Source organism: Gymnoscopelus microlampas (assembly GCF_963454915.1).
Source record: "Gymnoscopelus microlampas genome assembly, chromosome: 7".
In the NCBI taxonomy this organism is placed as follows: Eukaryota; Metazoa; Chordata; class Actinopteri; order Myctophiformes; family Myctophidae; genus Gymnoscopelus; species Gymnoscopelus microlampas.
Window position 1 is genome coordinate 18,505,562 of NC_139944.1, and position 19,654 is coordinate 18,525,215.

Below are 19,654 nucleotides of genomic sequence, written 5' to 3' on the forward strand. Positions count from 1 at the left end.
TATTTTTCTAAACATTTTAACAACACAAATCTGGTATGGGGGTCTGTGGACAAATACATTAATTTGGGGGTCCTTGACATGAAAATGTCTTACAGCACAATTAGTTAATATAGCATAAAAATGAAACTAAAGCTAATGTAGGCTATATACGTAGGCTATTTGAAAATAGCAGATCTACAAGCACACAATGCCACACGTGTGGCATTGTGTGCTTGTAGATCTGCTTGTGAGCTTGTAAATCTGCTATTTTCAGAAAATCTTGAAACAAAAAAGTGAATCATTTTGAATATTTTTAGAAATATTTTTGAAATATGTTAGAGATATTTTAGAAATATTTTTGAAATATAAATCAGATGGGGGTCCAGGGCCAAATACACATTCATTTGGGAGTCCTTGACATGAAAAAGGTTGAGAACCAAACCACTGCTCTATTTGAATGTGATGATGACACAGTGGTTAATACAGGCTGCCTGCCTCACCTCAACATCTCATCATGTTCCTTATGGGGTATTTTCATGGGGTATTTTAATTGGTGGGGGGGTTATTTCAAGCTGACGTCATTTCCTCATTGGGGCGAGTCTGTGGCGTAGGAGCTGAGTTTACCATATATGGGCATGGCGAGACGTCTCGAGCCGAGCGCTCACTTCCGTGTTTGTATTCAGCAGCCAGACTGACTGACTGACTCACTCCGCCGTGTCCACTCGCCCCGTTCCATTCATTTAGGAAGGAGTAACAACAACTACACAAACAACACAACGAGCAGCGAAAAGATGTCGCTCGAAGCCAGTAAGTTTCTGCCCGTATTATCGTCATGTACTTGTATGTTTAATTCATTTAATTCTTACAGAATATGTATTAACGGGGGAGCTCGAGCCCACCTAGCCTACTTAGCTATATGAGCTGTAGCCTCGCCCATAGTATTATACCCATTCTGACATTTCTGATAGAAATGAACTCTGTCAATGGGAGGAAGAATAACACTGTTATAACATGTTAACCTTCTCTTATGCCTTTAAAAACCCACATTGTGTGTGAATGAGCCTGTGGCTGAGAGGTGCACGACCACCACCCATGACTGAAGGTTTCCATTAGCTTTAGCCTTGTTGCCTGTACTAATACTTTTGGGAGGAAATAGAATAGCTGTGCGTGCATTTTTTATGCACAACACAATGCATTGTTATGACAGAGAAGTGACAGAGAGGGGGGCTTGTTGTGTAGCACAGGGGGGGTCGCTGTCACCCGGCATGTCTGTGTAGCCTAAAGAATCCTGAGTGTTGGCCTATTTTAACTCTGACAGACAGTGTACCAGATGGAACAAAATGATGACCTGTAAAGGATATTTTGGATCATTTTGTTCACTCTCTCAGAGTTACAAGTGGAAACATTTACTGGGCATTTTACTGTGTATAGCCACCAGGTGATCTAAGTGTTAAGCTAAGTTGCACACTGGTGTTGAATGCTGTAAATGGCAGATCTACAAGCTCACAACGAGTCGCGAATGTGACGCATCGTGAGCTTGTAGATCTGCTATTTACTGAGCACGTCACTGGCATGCAACTAAGTATACATTAGGCTTAAGGTGTGTGTGTGTGTGTGTGTGTGTGTGTGTGTGTGTGTGTGTGTGTGTGTGTGTGTGTGTGTGTGTGTGTGTGTGTGTGTGTGTGTGTGTGTGTGTGTGTGTGTGTGTGTGCGTGTTTGTGTAAAATGATGCTTGATGATCATGGCCCTCGCCTCTGTCCTCAGAACACGTATTCGCCAGCCTCCCTAACATGGAGAGGGGCGTCGCCAAAGTGCTCGGCGGAGATCCCAAAGGCGTCAATTTTCTCTACACCAACGGGAAGAGTGTCATCATCAGGAACATCGACGTAGGCTTCATTTATCTTGACCTGAGATTGAATAATACATTTTGAAGTGTCATGCGGCGTAAATGGTTTGGCCGCTTTGTCCCATATCGGCGTCAGACACAGATGTCTAATGTCTCTCCTCCTGTCGTTGGCAGAACCCTGCGATAGCTGACATCTACACAGAGCACCCACACCAAGTGACTGTTGCCAAGTACTCTCCCAGTGGCTTCTACATCGCCTCCGGAGGTAAGCTACACATGGTGTTGTTAGCCACACATATTTGACATGCACTACTGCAGTGGTTCTCATATCTGTTCATGTCAAGGACATCCAAATATTATGTGTTTGGCTGCGGACCCCCATCTTTAAAAGACTTTGTGCCAGGAACCCCCATAAGAGAAGATTTGTAAAGATTTGTCATGATTTGTCATTTTTTTAAAAACATTTTCTACAAGCTTACAATGTGTCACTGAAAAATCTAATATGCTTAAGTATTTACCGTTGCTCCTTTTGCTTGGGACCCCCTGGAACCCCCTCAAGGACCCCTGGGGGTCCCCCAGACCCCACTACTTTGAGAACCACTGCACTACCGATTGTGTTGACAAAAGAATGTGGGCAAGTTCCACAGCAGTGATTACTGTATCTCTCCTTGCCTGCGTTTCTTTCAGATGTGTCCGGAAAGATCAGAATCTGGGACACCACCCAAAAGGAGCACTTGCTCAAATACGAGTACCAGCCGTTTGGTGGGAGGATCAAGGATATTGCCTGGACGGAGGACAGCCAGAGGCTCGCTGTTGTGGGCGAGGGACGAGATAAGTAGGTCTCATGGGGGGGGGTCTTGGAACCACACAGCAGTGTAAACTACACAAAATGTTTATACTTGGAGTATACTAATGATTCATACTTTGCCCGTGACGGTGTCCTGCGCAGAGAATAGCCGACCTACAAGCCCACAACAACACGTCACGGATGCGACGCGTTGTGGGCTTGTAGGTCTGCTATCCTCGGCCGTTTCCGGCACGCGACACAGCATAAATTAGGCTTCACACTGCTGGTCAAAAGACAGAAGTGCTCAACCTCTCATTAAACTCACATCGTCATAACTGCAAATCCCATCGGAGGTCGCTTCCACTGGGAGAAGTAGAGTCTGACCTCTTAAACGATATTGGTTCAAGTAGTTCCATCATTTTTGCTTGGTATCTGTATTTTTCAATGACTTTGTTTTGGTGTGGTGCCAATATCACAGTGTTATATCAGTTTTGGTGTGGTGCCAATATCACAGTGTTATATCACTATAACTGCCAATTACTGACAGTGAATTGTCCATGATGTATACAATGTACTATTCACTGTTTGAAAGCTGCTTTAATGTATGCTTGGTTTCAAACGTATACATACATTTTTGTGTAAACGTTTGCAGCGAGTCCCACTAAAACTGGTCATTGTCGGTTGTTCATAAATTACATTGTTAAAACATGCACATGATTAACATGTTGACAATGAACAGCTACTGTATGACAATTCATTTTGGTGTTAATGGATTTTATTTCCTTGAAGGGTTCCTTCTGAGGACAGTATGCTAGTCACAATTATTACATGATCACCTAATTGCAATTATTTGAGATAATCGCATGTTAAAAATGTTCATATATTTTCAAACATTTAAAAAAAAAAAGTGGAAATAACAGATCTACAAGCTCAAAACCACCTTGGAAAATTTCTATTATTTTAAGCATGTAATAAATAGGTAAGTTATTTTTCATATCTGCCCTGTGCAACTTTTGTTTACGAAGCCTAAAAGCCAAACTGAAATTTAATATGTATTCATAATGTTCCAATGTTCAATGACAGAAACGCAAATTTAATCCTTAATCGCAATTATTTGAGTGACAATTAATTGTCAAGTAAAATGTCATAATTGTGATTCGTGACATTTGCCTAGAGGACAGTTGTGGTTGTTTTATGTTTACATAACTTGTCATATTTTGTGTTCACCTCAGGTTTGGTGCTGTGTTCTTAGCCAACACCGGCTCCTCAGTGGGAGAGGTGTTTGGCCACTCCAAAGTCATCAACAGCGTAGATCTCAAGCAGACACGGCCATACCGCATGATCACTGGTAGTGATGACACCTCTTGTGCCTTCTCTGAAGGACCCCCCTTCAAGTTCAAGGCCACAATAGCCGTGAGTAAAAAGCATTTTTTTCTTTTTTTTTAAGGCATTTAGCAACTTTAGGAAAGTGGTATTGTGTGCTGCTAGGGAGCTGTCTATGAAGTAAGAAGAGATTTAAGTTGGAACAAATATTTCAGTTGGCTTAATTATGGTGCTACATTATTGCCAAATCACAGCTTATCCATGGTTATCTTGTAGTTTGCAGTTGTTTCCAGTTGTATCTAAAAATAATAGGTGTCAGATTTCCACAGTCAGAATCTTTAACTATGTTGGGATGACGAAGTGTCTTTGGATTTTGCCCCCTTTTTTTCTCTTCTTGGGCCTCATTTTTGGTTGCTCTCCAGTTTCCTCCGTTCTGCAGCTCCTTGACAGTGTATATGTTTGTCCATTTCTGGCCATTTCACCCCCCATACATTCTTTGGATATGTGTGAATTTCATTCTCCAACTTTAGCCTTTCACCCTGTGGACGTCTACCAGAATTTTCAGTGTGCAGTGCTTAGCTCAGAATTCCTACACGACTACGACATGTGAGAACTTGTTTTATCATGGACCTGTGTTAGATAACTGCTTTTGGTTTAGATCCTTCTTCTTACATATTAGGCCTAGTTGTTACATGCAACATGGAGTTATGAACTGCATTTTCTTTAAGTAACAAGGCAGATTTGTGAGTCAGTCATGTAAGCATTAAGCATCTACAATCCACATCACACAGGCAATGTTCTCTCTTGCAAGACAGAGATGGAAGAATGGTCTTGAATGGTGAATCCATCCTTGCCCAGACCCTATATCAGTTCAGTCGCAGGCGTCCTCCAGGTCTTCCTCTACCTCTCACTTCAGTGTTGACTCTTAAGCCAAGTGTCGGACTCGGTACACCTGACGGCTGTGTCTGATCAATTGGTTCATAGGTTTGGCATTTTGATTGGCAGTGCTTTGAAATGGCAAATAAGAAAGTGAACACCGTGTTAGATTTTCTGAATCTTATGGCGAAATGTGTGTAGTGTTTTGCAAAACATTTGAGGCTGAGAATGTGCTTATAGTTGTTCACATGTGGGCTGAGATTTTGCTCCTTGTGTTACCTTTTAATATGAGTGTTTAAACTTTAAGACTGATTTGGGCATTAAAAATGCTGTCTGTGACTCACCAACTGAAAATGTAAACAATGAAGTTAATGTGGTCAGATGATGCAATTTACCAGAAGCACCGACAGCGGATGTGACACGTTTTGTCACTTTCGTTGTGCGATGCTTCGCTCGACACTTGTCGCTCCAAGCATAAATAAGGCTGTTGGATTGTACAGGTGGGCCTGACAAGGCTACCTGTCTAATATTGGTTACTTTGGGGAGAGACATGCAGAAAAGATCGTCGGGAACAGACTCGAACTCGCAATGCGCTGTCAGGCTACATTAGAGGGAAGTAAATTACAAATTTGAAAAGTTACAAATATAATAAAGGTATCAGAAGGTAATGACCTTCCTTTGTGTTATTTCAACTCTGAAAGTGTAAAAAATTACCCTTATCTGTCAATCGTTACATTTTGAGAATTAAACCAACACTTTCAGGAATGGTTTAGCACTTGTGTGGCTCATTTTAGCACAGCACATCATCCATACTTTTCATAGGAAGCATGTTAGTCACATTTTCCGTTGAGGTCAAGAACAATGGTCTGAAATCCGTTGATCCAGGGCTGCCTGTCGTCTCAGCACAGCACTAGCCCATGTAAGGACAGAGAGGTCTGCTTTGAAACAGAAAGGGAAGAGACAATCCACTTCCTTGACCTAACATGTCCCTCTCTGTCGTGGTTCCTCATTCTGCACACAACCTCATCGTCTTTAGTCATAACACCCAGCTAAACCACAGCCAGGTGATGTCCCAGATAAAATAACAATCACTACTTGATGGATAAAACGCACCTTTATGCTTAATTCACTTTAATTTGTTTGAGGTTAATTCTCCTAATCCCCTTTTTCTTTCTGCTGACTGTCAAAAGGATCACAGCCGATTCGTCAACTGTGTACGATTCTCCCCAGATGGAAGCCGAATTGCTACAGCTAGTGCTGATGGTCAAGTGAGTGTCTGGTCCTATGCCAACAAGTTCACAGCCAATAATAACTGACACTGTGACTTATCGCTGATGTCGGGCAGAAACCTCTTATCTCCATATTTTAACTTTTTGTGTTTTTTGTAAAATTACCGCCCTGCTTGATCATACTACAGCGTCACACAAAGGCATGAAAAGTAGCAGATGCACAAGCTCAAAACACGGCAGGAAGCAACGCATTTTGAGCTTGTGGATCTACTTTTGCTATTTTTGAATTTGAATCCTGAAAAGTAACAGTTTTGGACAAATGAGGTTTCCACCCGACAGTGACGATAATCCTGTTTAATGGGGAAAATGATCGATTAATTTCTTGCCTTCATCATGATTTCACAGATCCACTTGTACGATGGAAAGACTGGTGAAAAGATATCCTCACTTGGTGGAGAAAAAGCACATGATGGCGGAATCTATGCAGTAAGTGTGATTTCTTGGAATTAATATCTTCTGTGTTTAAATGACTTAAGGTTGCACATAATCAAATTATCCAACTTAATAAAAGGTTTGGCTATTAGTGCACTTGCTCACTTGGATATTATTTGTTTTCTTGTTCCACTAATCTGAGTGGTAGCCATAACTGTATTTTTATTATGTTTTGTAAGACCATTCAATGCATGCCGTTATTGGCAATTCCCCCCACCAGTATGCAACATACCTAATTTGTCATACAAACCTTAGGCATGTCAATATTATTACATGATGGCCTAATCACAATTATTTTAGATAATCACAATTATTTTGCATAATCGTCAATCGGTATAAGTTCATCTGTTAATTTTTATTTTTTTAAGGGAGGAAAAAAGTGGAAATGGCAGATCTACAAGCTCTGAACATGCCACAATGCAACACATTGTGAGCTTGTAGACCGGCTATTTTGTTTTGAAAGTATAAAATATATGGTCTGTTTTAGCCATAGTAGTTATTTGTTATACTGTACCTGCACTTTTAGTTTTCAAAGCCTAAAAGGCAAACAGAAATTGAAAATGTCTGTTCCAATGTTCAGCCACATTTTTAGCATCACAATAATTGTATCCTTATTGTATCCAATAATTGATACAAGTAATTGTATCTTCTCATATACATTTGGGGGTCCTTGACTTGAAAAAAGTTTGAGTACCACTGTCATACATTATCGTCACAGCCTTAACAACCCAGTGCTTTCAGAGGCGGAGAGGAGACAACAACAAGTCGCTGTGCATCACTGATTTGGTCTTTAACCTCCTCCTCCTCCCATCCAGGTGAGCTGGAGCCCTGACGGCTCCCAGCTGATCTCTGCCTCGGGGGACAAGACGGTGAAGCTGTGGGACGTGGGAGCGGGCACAGCTGTCACCACCTTCAACATGGGCCCTGATGTCATGGACCAGCAGCTGGGCTGCCTGTGGCAGGGAGACCACCTCCTCAGCATCTCCCTGTCGGGATACATCAACTACCTGGACAAGAACAACCCAGACCGGCCCCTGCGCGTTATTAAGGTCAGTCTTTTATTGATTGAATACTTTATCCCAAAAAAGAAAACGCCTTCTAAATCCTGACCTAAGTGTTCTGAAGAACCTTTTCAAAACAATTCTAATCAATGTTGATATGTCGTGTCTGTCGGGTGGAAACCTTTTATGTCCAAAACTGTTACTTTTCAGGATTCAAATTGAAAAGTAGCAGATCAACAAGCTGTTTAGCTGTGTTAGCCGTTTATATTTGCTGACAATATGTATTAATATGTAATATTTGATGCTCTGTTGATGAATTGAATGCATAGGACCACAATGGAAACAAGCCCCCAAGACTTTTTTTGTGTTATCCTTTTTAGCCTACATGTCTAATTTCTGACTAATAACCCATTTAGACGTGGAACATTGCCTTGTTATAGGTTTTCAAGCCGGGAACACTGTGTGTTTTTTGTAAATTAACGCCCTACTTGATCATACTACAACGTCACACAAAAGCGTCATAGACACGTTTCGAGCTTGTATATCTGCTACTTTAAGTTTTGAATTTGAATCCTGAAAAGTAACAGTTTTGGAGGTTTCCTCCCGACGGGTCCATTTTGTGGATGTTGCCTCCAATTTCCAAGAGAATATCGTCTCTGTTTCTTCTTTTTCTCTTTTTTTCTAAGTTCACCCACCCCATTAACCAGAAACAAAGAACGTGTGGGAGTGCTGTCGCTCATGTCTTATGAATACACAACCAGTTTATATAAAGCTTGACTCTTCTTTGAGGTCTAGAGCTTATAAAATAACAGACGCTCATTATGATTCCTCACAGGCAGAATAAGGCATGGAAAACGGACAGGAAATGGGGGCACATCATACAAATGGTTCCATCATTAGCTGCCAAATTGTTGTTGAATGGCTTGGCACGTCTTTTCATTATTGGGATCATATCATTGCCAAGTTTCACAATTCATTAAAATTCTCCTTGGGACTGTAATGGATATCCAAGGGTTCATATTTCCCGTCGCACAAAAGTATCAAAAATAGCAGATCTGCAAGCTCGAAACGCAGCGAGAAGCAACGCGTTTTAATCTTGTAGATCGGCTAGTTTTTGCAATTGTTTTTATTTGAAGTTTTGGACAGTTTTATATTGCTGTTTATACTACTGTTGTGTGTCTGTGTGCATATGGCTAATATTTATATTCAATTTTATTTTATACTTGTTGTGTAAAGCACATTGTGATGCCCAATATGAATCACGTTATACACATTTCCATTTTTCAATTATTATTATTACAGGGTCACAGCAAATCCATACAGTCTGTAACGGTTCACAAAAACGAAGGCCGGACAACCATCTACACCGGCAGTCATGATGGACACATCAATATCCTTTTCACTGCTCAAATGCTGCTGTTAACCAGTTGGCACACAACGCCAGCAGGTGGCCTCGTTTATGTGTTCATGCTTAATTACAGTGCTTTCTCTTTATGTATTCTTGCTTAAATACAGTGCATGTTCTCATTAGCATCTAGTATCACTTTGCCAGCAAGTCCTATCAGTGGTTCTCAAACTTTTTCATGCCAAGGACCCCCAGATTGATGTATTTGGCCGCGGACCCCCAGGCGTTGTGCCAGGGCCCCCCAGAAGAGAAGATTTATGTTTAAAAAAAACTTTTAAACATAACGCTGTGAGCTTGTAGATCTGCTATTTTTGAATAGCCAACGTAAGAATGGATAAAGTGGTTAAGATGATTGTGATGCTGTATTAACACATTTTGCTGGGGACTCCCTGGAACCCCCTCAAGGACCCCTGGGGGTCCCCGGACCCCACTTTGAGAACCACTGGCCAATAACACAATTGACTCTTGCGGGTGTTTTTAATCCAGCTGCCAAATGTATTGGTTATCATTATTATATATCATCTTTATTGTCTTTGTCCTAACTAGTGCAATACCCATTGCCAGCGGATACTATGACGTCATGTCAGTAACCAATGTCATAGTACAGTGTCGCAATACCCTTAGAATATTTAATATCAGAGTACTGATACCAAATCACCCGGAGGGTACTACCAATTCATGCCCTGAAAATCCTCAAGTCAAACACCAAATGCCTTGATGGGAGCTTCCTCCACTCTGCTATAACAACATGGAACAGCCTTCCCCCTGCGGTTGTTGGATTGTTGTTGGTTGTTGGTTACGTCAAGTAGTGTTCCTGCCTTTAAGAAGAAGCTGAACAAACACCTGTCTATGAAGGCAGTCGGGTATGATGCTCCAACTTGGGAGAAGTTTGGGGATCTATGGGCATAAAAGGGACACAGACAGACAGCCATTTAGACAGGATTTATAGATAGGCGTTTCCCTAATTTCGAGTTTGCTTTGGTTCAGTTATTCCTGTCCTGCTGAAAGTATTCCTCCTTAATCCTGTGTTCACATTACTGGGATTCAGAAACTGGGGAGAATGACGAATTCTCGGGCAAGGGCCATACCAACCAGGTGAGCAAGATGGTGGTGGATGACGCAGGCCAGTTGGTGACCTGCAGCATGGACGATACAGTGCGCTTCGTCAACCTCAACAAAAAGGAGTACAGGTACAGTACACTACAATGACATGGACTTGTTTGGGAGGGCTGTGAAATCTTGCGTTCTGCTGTTGTTTAATTGATTACCAAGTTTGATAATTCTGTTGTTTACTCCAGTGCCTCAGATTTGGTGAAGATGGATTCCCAGCCTAAATGTGTGTCAGTAGCACCAGGGGGGCTGACGCTGGCTGTGTGCATTGGCCAGGTAATCTTGCATAGTCCTTCCCCTCCCCTTCACTTCTACATCAACATTTCATATTTTTAAAATGTTTTTATACATTTCCTTGACCTTTTTATGTGTACATATATTACACATGGATTAAAGTTCTCAGTTTCCATGTCTGATTTCAGTCATTTGGCTTCTATAGAAGCCAGCATGTCTTCTATGGAAGCATGTTGTGCAGTGAAAATAGCCTATCTACAAGCTCACAATGTGTCTGCGGCGCATTGAGAGCTTGTAGATACGCTATTTTTGGTTATTATGTCAGAGTATTTGAAGTGGTCAAAGTGGTGTCTTCCATGAAATCTTAATCGTCACAGATATTTCATATAAAAGCAAAGGTTAAAGCCTCAGTCTGTGATTTCTTCACCTGGTTGGCGGTATGGAGAACAGCAGGAACGATACAAATACAAGTCATCATTTTACATCTTAGGAAACGGCGCAAGTGTTTCACAAATCACACGTTAGGACTTGGTCATACAAACATTTTCAGTCTTGAGATTAGCTTTTGCTTTCATCCATGTGTTATGCCATATAATTCTTTTCCCTGTACGCAGCTGGTCCTGATGAAGGACAAGAGGAAGGTGTTCTCTTTGGACAGCCTGGGCTACGAGCCAGAGGCCGGAGCCCTGCACCCTGGAGGCGGTACTGCTGCAGTGGGGGATGCTGTAAGTCGAAATCGCACACAAAAAACATGGTTGCCCTTTTAATGTGTCAGGGTTAGTTATAGCTCGACTTTTCCGCAACCGTTCTGAAGCCAAATGAGTCTGTACCGCGTCGCCCTGTCCGTGAAGGGAGTTGTGTCAACAGTTTATCATTGCCTCCACTGCAGTGGACCTGGAATCAGGACTAGGAAGGAAGGTCCTTAGAAGGACTACAGGTGTGTTGTTTTAGCATATCGTCTCTGTCCGGTGGAAACCTCATATGTCCAAAACTGTTACTTTTCAGGATTCAAATTCAAAAGTAGCAGATCCACAAGCTCAAAACGCGGCGCTTTGCGCCGCGTTTGGAGCTTGTGGATCTGCTACTTTTGATGCTTTTGTGTGAGGCTGTAGTATGATCAAGTATGGTGTTAATTTACGAAAAAACACAACAAGTTTAAACATGGAGATGGGAGCTTTCTGCCCGACAGCAACGGTATATATTACAGCATAGTACTAATAACATTAGGGCTACAGCTACACAAGTTAAGTTAGATGAAGATGAATGCACTCTAGGATGAGATTTACATAACTATAACAAAAAAAGGTCAACTCTTAAGAATTGCACGTGCATATGATTTAATAGTAAAATTCTTGAATCTTGAACCCACATGTGTCGCAGTTAGCTATAATAAATCGTGTTTTTGCTGTCAAAACGTTGCTGTCGGGCAGAAACCTCTTATCTCCATATTTTAACTTTTTAGTTTTTTTTCGTAAATTAACGCTCTACTTGATCATACTACAGCGTCACACAAAAGCATCAAAAGTAGCAGATCTACAATCTCGAAACGCAGCACTTCTGCTACTTTAGCTATTTTAGTAGCAGTTTTGGACATAATATGTCCAAACTGAAGCATATCTTCTCGGTTGTCAAATTGGTTACCTCTGACATGGCCTTTGTGTAATATCATCTTAGAAACCCAAAACCTTTTACATACCCAATTACTGTGACTAACCAGATTAAGGTAATAGTTTGAGTTAGTGGTTTACATGGGTTGCTTATAGAACCTTCTCATTTTTATTCCAGATTATATGCTACAGTACATGGCATGTGATTAATGACCGAAGACACTCCCTCTACATTATGTCTATATAGTCCTAGGAACATAGGAGGAGCATATTCCACATATCGATTTGCTCTCACATTAATGTATAGCCCACAGTCGAAGCACCAAAGGGCACAATACATTATTATTAGGGATGTCCGATTTTATCGGCCTCCCGATATTATCGGCCGATATTAGCATAAAAATTGATATCGGGAAAATATCGGTATCGGTAATTAAGAGTTGGACAATATCGGTATATCGGTTATCGGTAAAAAAGCCAATATCGGACAACCCTAATTATTATTTATGCTAGGTGAGAGGAAGCAGATAAGGCAAGGCGAGGCAGTTATTTGTATAGCACATTTCAACAACAATGCATTTCAATGTGCTTTACACACAACATCAAGCAAAGGAAACACATTTATACAATAACATTAGGATGCATAAAACAAAAGAAGTAAAAAATAACGTGTGTGTGTGTGTGTGTGTGTGTGTGTGTGTGTGTGTGTGTGTGTGTGTGTGTGTGTGTGTGTGTGTGTGTGTGTGTGTGTGTGTGTGTGTGTGTGTGTGTGTGTGTGTGTGTGTGTGTGTGTGTGTGTGTGTGTGTGTGTGTGAACAAATAAGAGTATCAGCAGACCTACAGTTTTCTGGGAGTTTGTTCCAGATATTAATATTTGGTGCATAAAAACTTGATGCTGCTTCCCCACGTTTATTTAAGGTTTTAGGGACAACAAGCAGACCTTTCCCAGATGATATCGCACAAGATCAGAAATGTATTTTGTCCCTAATCCATTCAAAGCTTTATAGACCACTGTAACATTTTGAAATCAATTCTTTGACACACAGGGAGCCAGTGTAAGAACTGGAGTGATATGCACCACTTTCTTGGTATTAGTAAGGATTAGTAAGGATTTGAGCTGCAGCGTTCTGAATCAACTGCAGTCGTCTGATTGCTTTTTTTAGGGAGACCTGTAAAGACACTGTTACACTAGTCAAGTCTACTGTAACAAGTATTTATATGAGTGCCTCCTTCTGAATAACTGCTATTGGGAGAATACAAATGTAAGTGTAATATTGAAGGAACCCAAACAAAGCCGATTCTGCCAAATATATAACACCACAAAACCCAGTACGGAATTAGTTCAAATTCAAACTTGAGTTTTTGTACAAGCTTGTGATGCACTGTGAACTTATATATCTGCTATTTTTAAATGGCGAAAGTATAAATTGACAACAAAGTGGTTAAAATGTTTGTAATGCTTGTAAAACACATTTGGCTGGGGACCCCCTGGTACCCTCCCAAGGACCCCTGCTGGTCCCCGAACCCCACTTTTAGAACCACTGCTTTAAGGAGTAGGTGCTCAGCTCTGAAATGGCTACAGCTCAACCCAACTCCAGCCACTCATTACGATCTTAAGGCAGTGAAGTTAATCAGACTTAAGGTGCTAAATCTGATTATAATCACATTATAGGTGTGCATGGAAACTGACTTTGGATCATTGTAATTTGGTTTTAACCTATTTAGACCGGGAACGCAGCTGTGTGTCCTTTTTAAGATTTCTTTTGGCTATTCAAAAATAGCAGATATACAAGCTCATAGCGCAGCACCGAGTGCCGCGCGATGAGCTTGTATATCTGCTATTTTTGAAAAGTCTTGAACATTTTGTGCAAATCTAACCTATTTAGACCGGGAACGCAGCTGTGTGTCCTTTTTAAGATTTCTTTTGGCTATTCAAAATTAGCAGATATACAAGCTCATAGCGCTATGAGCTTGTATATCTGCTATTTTTGAAAAATCGTGAACATTTTGTGCAAATCTTTGAATATATACGTTCCAATGTCTTGCCATGATCTCTCCTCCTCAGACTGGGAAGGTGCACCTGTACTCCATCCAGGGGAACACGCTGAAGGAAGAGGGCCAGAGCATGGAGGTGAAGGGGCCCGTCACCGACATGGCCTACTCCAACGACGGAGCCTACCTCGCTGTCACGGACGAGAAGAAGGTCGTCACGATCTTCACCGTTGCAGACAGCTACGCGGTAAATAATGCCCACGCCCGTTATCGAACACATCGTCGCTGCCGGCGGGAGAAACCTCTCATCTCCATATTCTAACTGTTTGTGTTTTTTCGCATGTGTCCAAAACATGGATTTCAAAGTATTTCAGGATTCAAATTAAAAAGTGCCAAAAGTAGCAGACCCACAAGCTCAAAAGCGAGCTCGAAGCTTACAGATCTGCTACTTTTGATGCTTTTGTGTGACGCTGCTGTAGTATGATCTAGTAGGGCGTTAATTTACCTCAAAAGTTGGACATAAGCGGTTTCTGCCCGACGGCAACAATGTATACATAGCATCACAAATAGCATCACGACAAAAGTTTGTTTGAACATGCATTAGTTATGCTGTGATTAAAGTCTTTCTGCAGACGTAAACCATAATTGTATGGCTGCATTCATCGTCATGTCCAATGGACACAGTGATTAAATATGCACAGTGTGAATTTTTTATTGACTCACTGTCCGTTATTTAATTATTTCCCCTTCAACAATATGGGGAGAACAATAATATCATTTTTTCAATCGATTGTGTCTCTTTTATGAATGAGTGTTGGTAGGACTCGGTTCAGTTATTTAACTTATTCATAAGTATTTGTTAAACCATGTTTACAAGTATGTTTTATCATTTACTATCATTTGCATTTTGATGGGTATCATTTTTTTTGATGGGTGGTCCGCAGCCAAATGCATATCATTTTTGGGGTCCTTGACATGGGAAAAGTTTGAGAACCACTGATGTATGAACTGAAGTTGTAACTGTTTTGCATTCTTCTGCCATTTCCCTAATCCCTACTAGGTCAAAGATGAGTTCTATGGACACCACGCAAAGATCGTGACCCTGGCCTGGTCACCTGATAATGAGCACTTTGCCAGCGGCGGGATGGACATGATGGTCTTTGTCTGGACTGTTAACGACTCGGATAAGAGAATCAGGATGGCAGGTAGGTTCCTGCAAACACAACACGTACTTTAGGCTTTTAAATTATTTAACTGGTCCTGAAATTGTATCCAGAAATGCAAAACCCATTAACTATGGCATCGGAAAGTTATACTTAAAATGTGGTATTGTCCGTGCATCATTTATGTGTTCTTGTCGTGTATATGTCGCTAAGGACATTTCATGCTTGGAAGCACACCTGAAAAGTCCCAACTCATCAGTTACAGCATGTTGATGAATGCTGAGAACATATGGTAGACATTAAAAAGGAAGGAAGGACATGCGTATCCAAACCTAAAGTGTGGCAGGTGCTGAATGTAAAATGAAAAGGAAAACGCTCTTTACGCTTTTTTTCATTTTTATTGTACCCGAGTACCTTATGTTAGAGCTTAAAGGTACAATATCGTCTCTGTCAGGTGGAAACCTCATATGTTTTATGTTCAAAACGCATCGCTTCGCGCTGCATTTGAAGCTTGCAGATTTGCTACTTATTATGCCTTTGTGTGACGCTGTAATATGATCAAGTAGGGCGTTTAATTTACAAAAAAACAAACAAAGTTAGAATATGGAGAGGTTTCTACCCGACAGCAACGATATGTAACATTTCTCCTGGGTTATTAGCGTAATAAACCTGGAACACTTTTTGTGACAGACGCCTTGCTTTCTCATTTATGTTGCAACTCTGCATCTAACTTCACCCCCCTTCAGCAAAGTTACTTTTCATGTTTTTTTGTTTTGTTCAGTTTTTTTCTCGAAAGAAACGTGTTCTTTTTGGCTATGGCATAATTATAACTGGTTGCACTGAGCGTTTATACAGCATTCTACCATAGCAGCCATCTCAGGAGGTTTGTAAACACAGGTCTGTGAGTCTGTCACAAAGTGAATGATTCAAAACAGGCTACCTCGGGCATAATGGTACACTTGCGTTCAGGGAATTATTTCAAACATTTTCAACATCTCCCTCAGATATTTCCAGGTTCTTTTCTGTGAATAACACAGTATAACATTTACATCATGGCTCTTTTTAAGTGAACACAAGCACCATCTTGTGGATAGAAATGACACAATACCCCTTAACCTCTTAAAAAAAGAAATTACTTTATTTCTATCATTCACCTACCCGGTGAGGTCTTTGAGTCACGGAGAGTTTTTGTTTGTAAAACATTCCTTAACGGTGAATCAAGAATCCAAAAATAAAGAAAGAAAACGTGATGAATGGAATTTATTTGCCATAAACTCCAAAACACTGCTCATGTAGGGCTTCAAAGTGTTTTCTGCTGTAATCTGTTCAGTGCCTTCCTAAGAGAATCTAAAACATAATATGAGCGGTGTTTTAGAGTTTATGGACGGATTTTCGATATAGTTTTGCTGTTGTTAAATCAGGTCTCTGTATTAATTCCTTGTATATCTGCTATTTTTTTAATGGCCAAATAAATCTAAAAATGACACGAATGCTTTCCCGGTCTTAATGGATTTGCCGCATCATACGACACGACGATGTCATGCAAAAGTATCAAAAATCTCAATGTGTTGTGAGCTAGTAAAACTAACATTTTGCTTTAATAGATACCCTTTTTACAAGTTATCACCTTGTGACACGTGTTGTTTTGATATTTTGATGTCCACAGATGCCCACAAGCTGCACCATGTCAGCGGCCTGGCCTGGGTGGATGAGCACACCCTCGTCACCACCTCTCACGATGCCAGCGTGAAGCAGTGGACGGTTAAATTCTGATCAAAACATGTATATATACATACACACATCCACATCCCGCATAGGGACAAGGACTACTGTAGAACTCAACTCACTCCTTACTTTTACAAAGTTTTCCGTATATAAATGAGGGTCTCTGCTTTCCTGAAAACCCAGAATTGTAAATTTGTCATTATGGCACAGGGGGGAAAAAAGCTCTCTTCGAGAAACATGTCTAAGATGTGTATCTCTTGATGCAAATGATTACCAGAGGAACAAAACATTGAAATGTATACCACGTTAAGAAAGCGCTTTTTACATCTTTCTGGGTTTTTTTCAGAACCTGAAAAAACTAACTTACAGGCTCAACATTCCATAGGCAATAGCCTTCTCTCAGTTCAAACTGAAACGCTTGTGTCTGTGTGGGTTGGGCTCAATTCATCAGAGATTGAGGGATGAATAATAAATGATCAGTTGTCTGTTGTGAGAAAATGATGAGCAATTTTGGTTCCATTCCTGAAATGTTGATCGGTCCCAACTGTGCTTGCCTGTTAGTTCCTGTGTTAAACAGGGGTGGATGTGACGGTTTCATGGGGGTGGGGGATTCTGCTTTTTACTTTTGTCTTTGTCATCCAGCGCACTTTTTGTTGGGGTTGGGGAGCAATAATAAGAAGGTCAAACAAAACTAATTCACAATCAAAATGCTGTGTCTGTCGACAAAGAAGCTCAGTACCGTTTGCTGTGTTTTTGTTTGGACCCACTATGCTTGTCTCACTTTTTATTATTTCTCGATGCATCACCTTTCCCAAAGGTGGAAAGGATTCATAATAATAATTAATAAACTTTTTATGCATTTCCCATTCATGTACATAATGATCTTTTCCTTTCTGTGTGTGTGTGTGTGGAAATGTCAGCTTTGAGACAAAAAGTGTTTTTTTTTGGCCCATTGCTACTTAAAGTCAGACAGTTTGTTCTCACCCAAAAATGTATTGATTTAATACTTTATTAGTCAGAAATGTGAGCTAAAACGATAACACAAAACAGTCCCGGGGACTTTACATTGTGGTTCTATGTATTCAATTAATCAACATAACATACAAAAAATGTACACTTCAATAATACATGTCATCAACAAATACAAAACACTATGTACTAAAGAGATGGGAAAATCTCATTTATCTCCCCTTTTGGTCTCCTGATGTTTTTTCAGGCCAATTTTGAAGGAAACCAGTGTTACACATCCTTTAATGGATGGTGTAGTGCATTCCACATTTTGGTGGCAGAGCAGTAGAATGAGAACTTTCCCATGTTTGTTCTAAATGTGGGTGGTACCAGATCATGGTCGCTCCCTCTGGAGTTGTGGCTGTGGGTCACTCACTTTGGAGAAGTAGTTCGACAGGTTTGAGGGTATTGAGGGCACATATAATATGACACTTGTAAACCGCTTTGGTGGTCAAATCATCCCCTTTTAAGCATGTTGCAGGGGTCAGTTCACTTCATATTAAAACGTTATTTATGAAGACACTACAGGCCATATTTGTGCCCATACACAAAATTAACCGTTGGGGGTAGTGGTGAGTTTGTGTCACTACTAACTGGACAATATACGCAGTCAGGGTGCTGGGCAGAGAGCCAAAGATTTGAGGATTTCTGTTTGACATCTGTTGCTCTCACCCGAGTTTAGGATTAAGGAGAGCACAGAACTAATGTCTAACAAACTCAACAATTCTCCCACAAAGGTCTCTTAAAACCACCAAGGTGATGGGGATGGTTTACCAAGCTGGCTAAGTGGATTAAGATAATCTCATAACACAATTACTGAGTCAGTGAGTGGAGGAAAGTGTGAAGGATTAAGAGAAGTTTATGCCGTCACCGTGACTTGGGCCTGATTCTATAGCCTGGCTCTGTTTGCGAGAAAATTAACGCAGAGATTAGAAACTATGTTTAATAATCTTTGAAATGGAAAAGGAATAGAGAAACATGGCTAATGAGAAGAATGACAGGAAGTAGCCGATGTAACAAATCGTCTGTCAGGTGTAAACCTCATATATCCATAAATTATAACTGTTACTTTTCTGGATTGAAATTCAAAAATGGCAAAAACATAAGATCCACAAGCTCTAAACGCGTCGCTTTGCACTGCATTTCGAGGTTGTTGATCTGCTGCTTTTGATGTTTTTGTGTGACGCTGTAGTAGTATCACTTAGGGCATTAATCTACGAAATATAGAGATAAGAGGTTTCTGCCTGACAGCAACGATATACCGAATATGTGTTGTTGACAATGAGATATCAATGGAAGTCAAATGCGATTTTGTTTCCTTCCTGGTTGACTCATTCAATGGCGCAAAAGCCAAATCAAGTTAAGGCGTCACCAGGTTTCATGACTGAAGTGAGGAGAAAACATTCCTGTAAACAGTCTCCATTTGCTGTTGATTCATTCAGTAGAAGGTGAATACGAGGTTAACTAAAAAGAAAGTGAGGATGTTGAGAGGACATGAAGAAGAAAGTACAAAGGTCTCTGCTCTCTGCTAAGATTATGGTTGAAGAAAAGGCAAGGACATTCTGTAGGTGACAAGGTGAGGAGGACTGATTCAAGAGCCAACCAAAAGCTGGTGAAAGTGTTTCCTATTTGCGAAGAGGAGAATTGGGGACATGGTGAAGGAGGCAGATTGGGTGGGATGGTAGTTAAGAGGCTTATGCAATTTGACTCATAATGACCTTAATTTGTTCAAGAACCATGTTCCAATTCTAGATAAGGACCCAGTCTTAATAGAGTGAAAACGAGCAACCATGCTGTGGGACAAAAATATTGTCAATTTATCAGACCTGTTGAAACACATTTAACCCCAGCGTCCCTATTTGGGGATTTTTTTTTGA

At 40.7% G+C, this 19,654-nt stretch overlaps 1 protein-coding gene across 1 annotated transcript; it reads left to right on the plus strand.

Moving 5' to 3' along the window:
* The first annotated feature begins 651 nt into the window (after positions 1–651).
* wdr1 (WD repeat domain 1) lies at positions 652–17,633 on the plus strand. The gene is made up of 15 exons (XM_084062878.1): positions 652–786; positions 1,744–1,865; positions 2,000–2,090; positions 2,513–2,660; positions 3,845–4,025; positions 6,002–6,079; positions 6,446–6,526; positions 7,348–7,581; positions 8,836–8,923; positions 9,972–10,128; positions 10,237–10,324; positions 10,897–11,007; positions 13,955–14,128; positions 14,942–15,086; positions 16,711–17,633. Exons 1-15 carry the CDS (start codon positions 771–773, stop codon positions 16,815–16,817), a joined length of 1,821 nt encoding a protein of 606 aa, XP_083919004.1. The 5' UTR covers positions 652–770; the 3' UTR covers positions 16,818–17,633.
* The last annotated feature ends 2,021 nt before the right edge of the window (positions 17,634–19,654 follow it).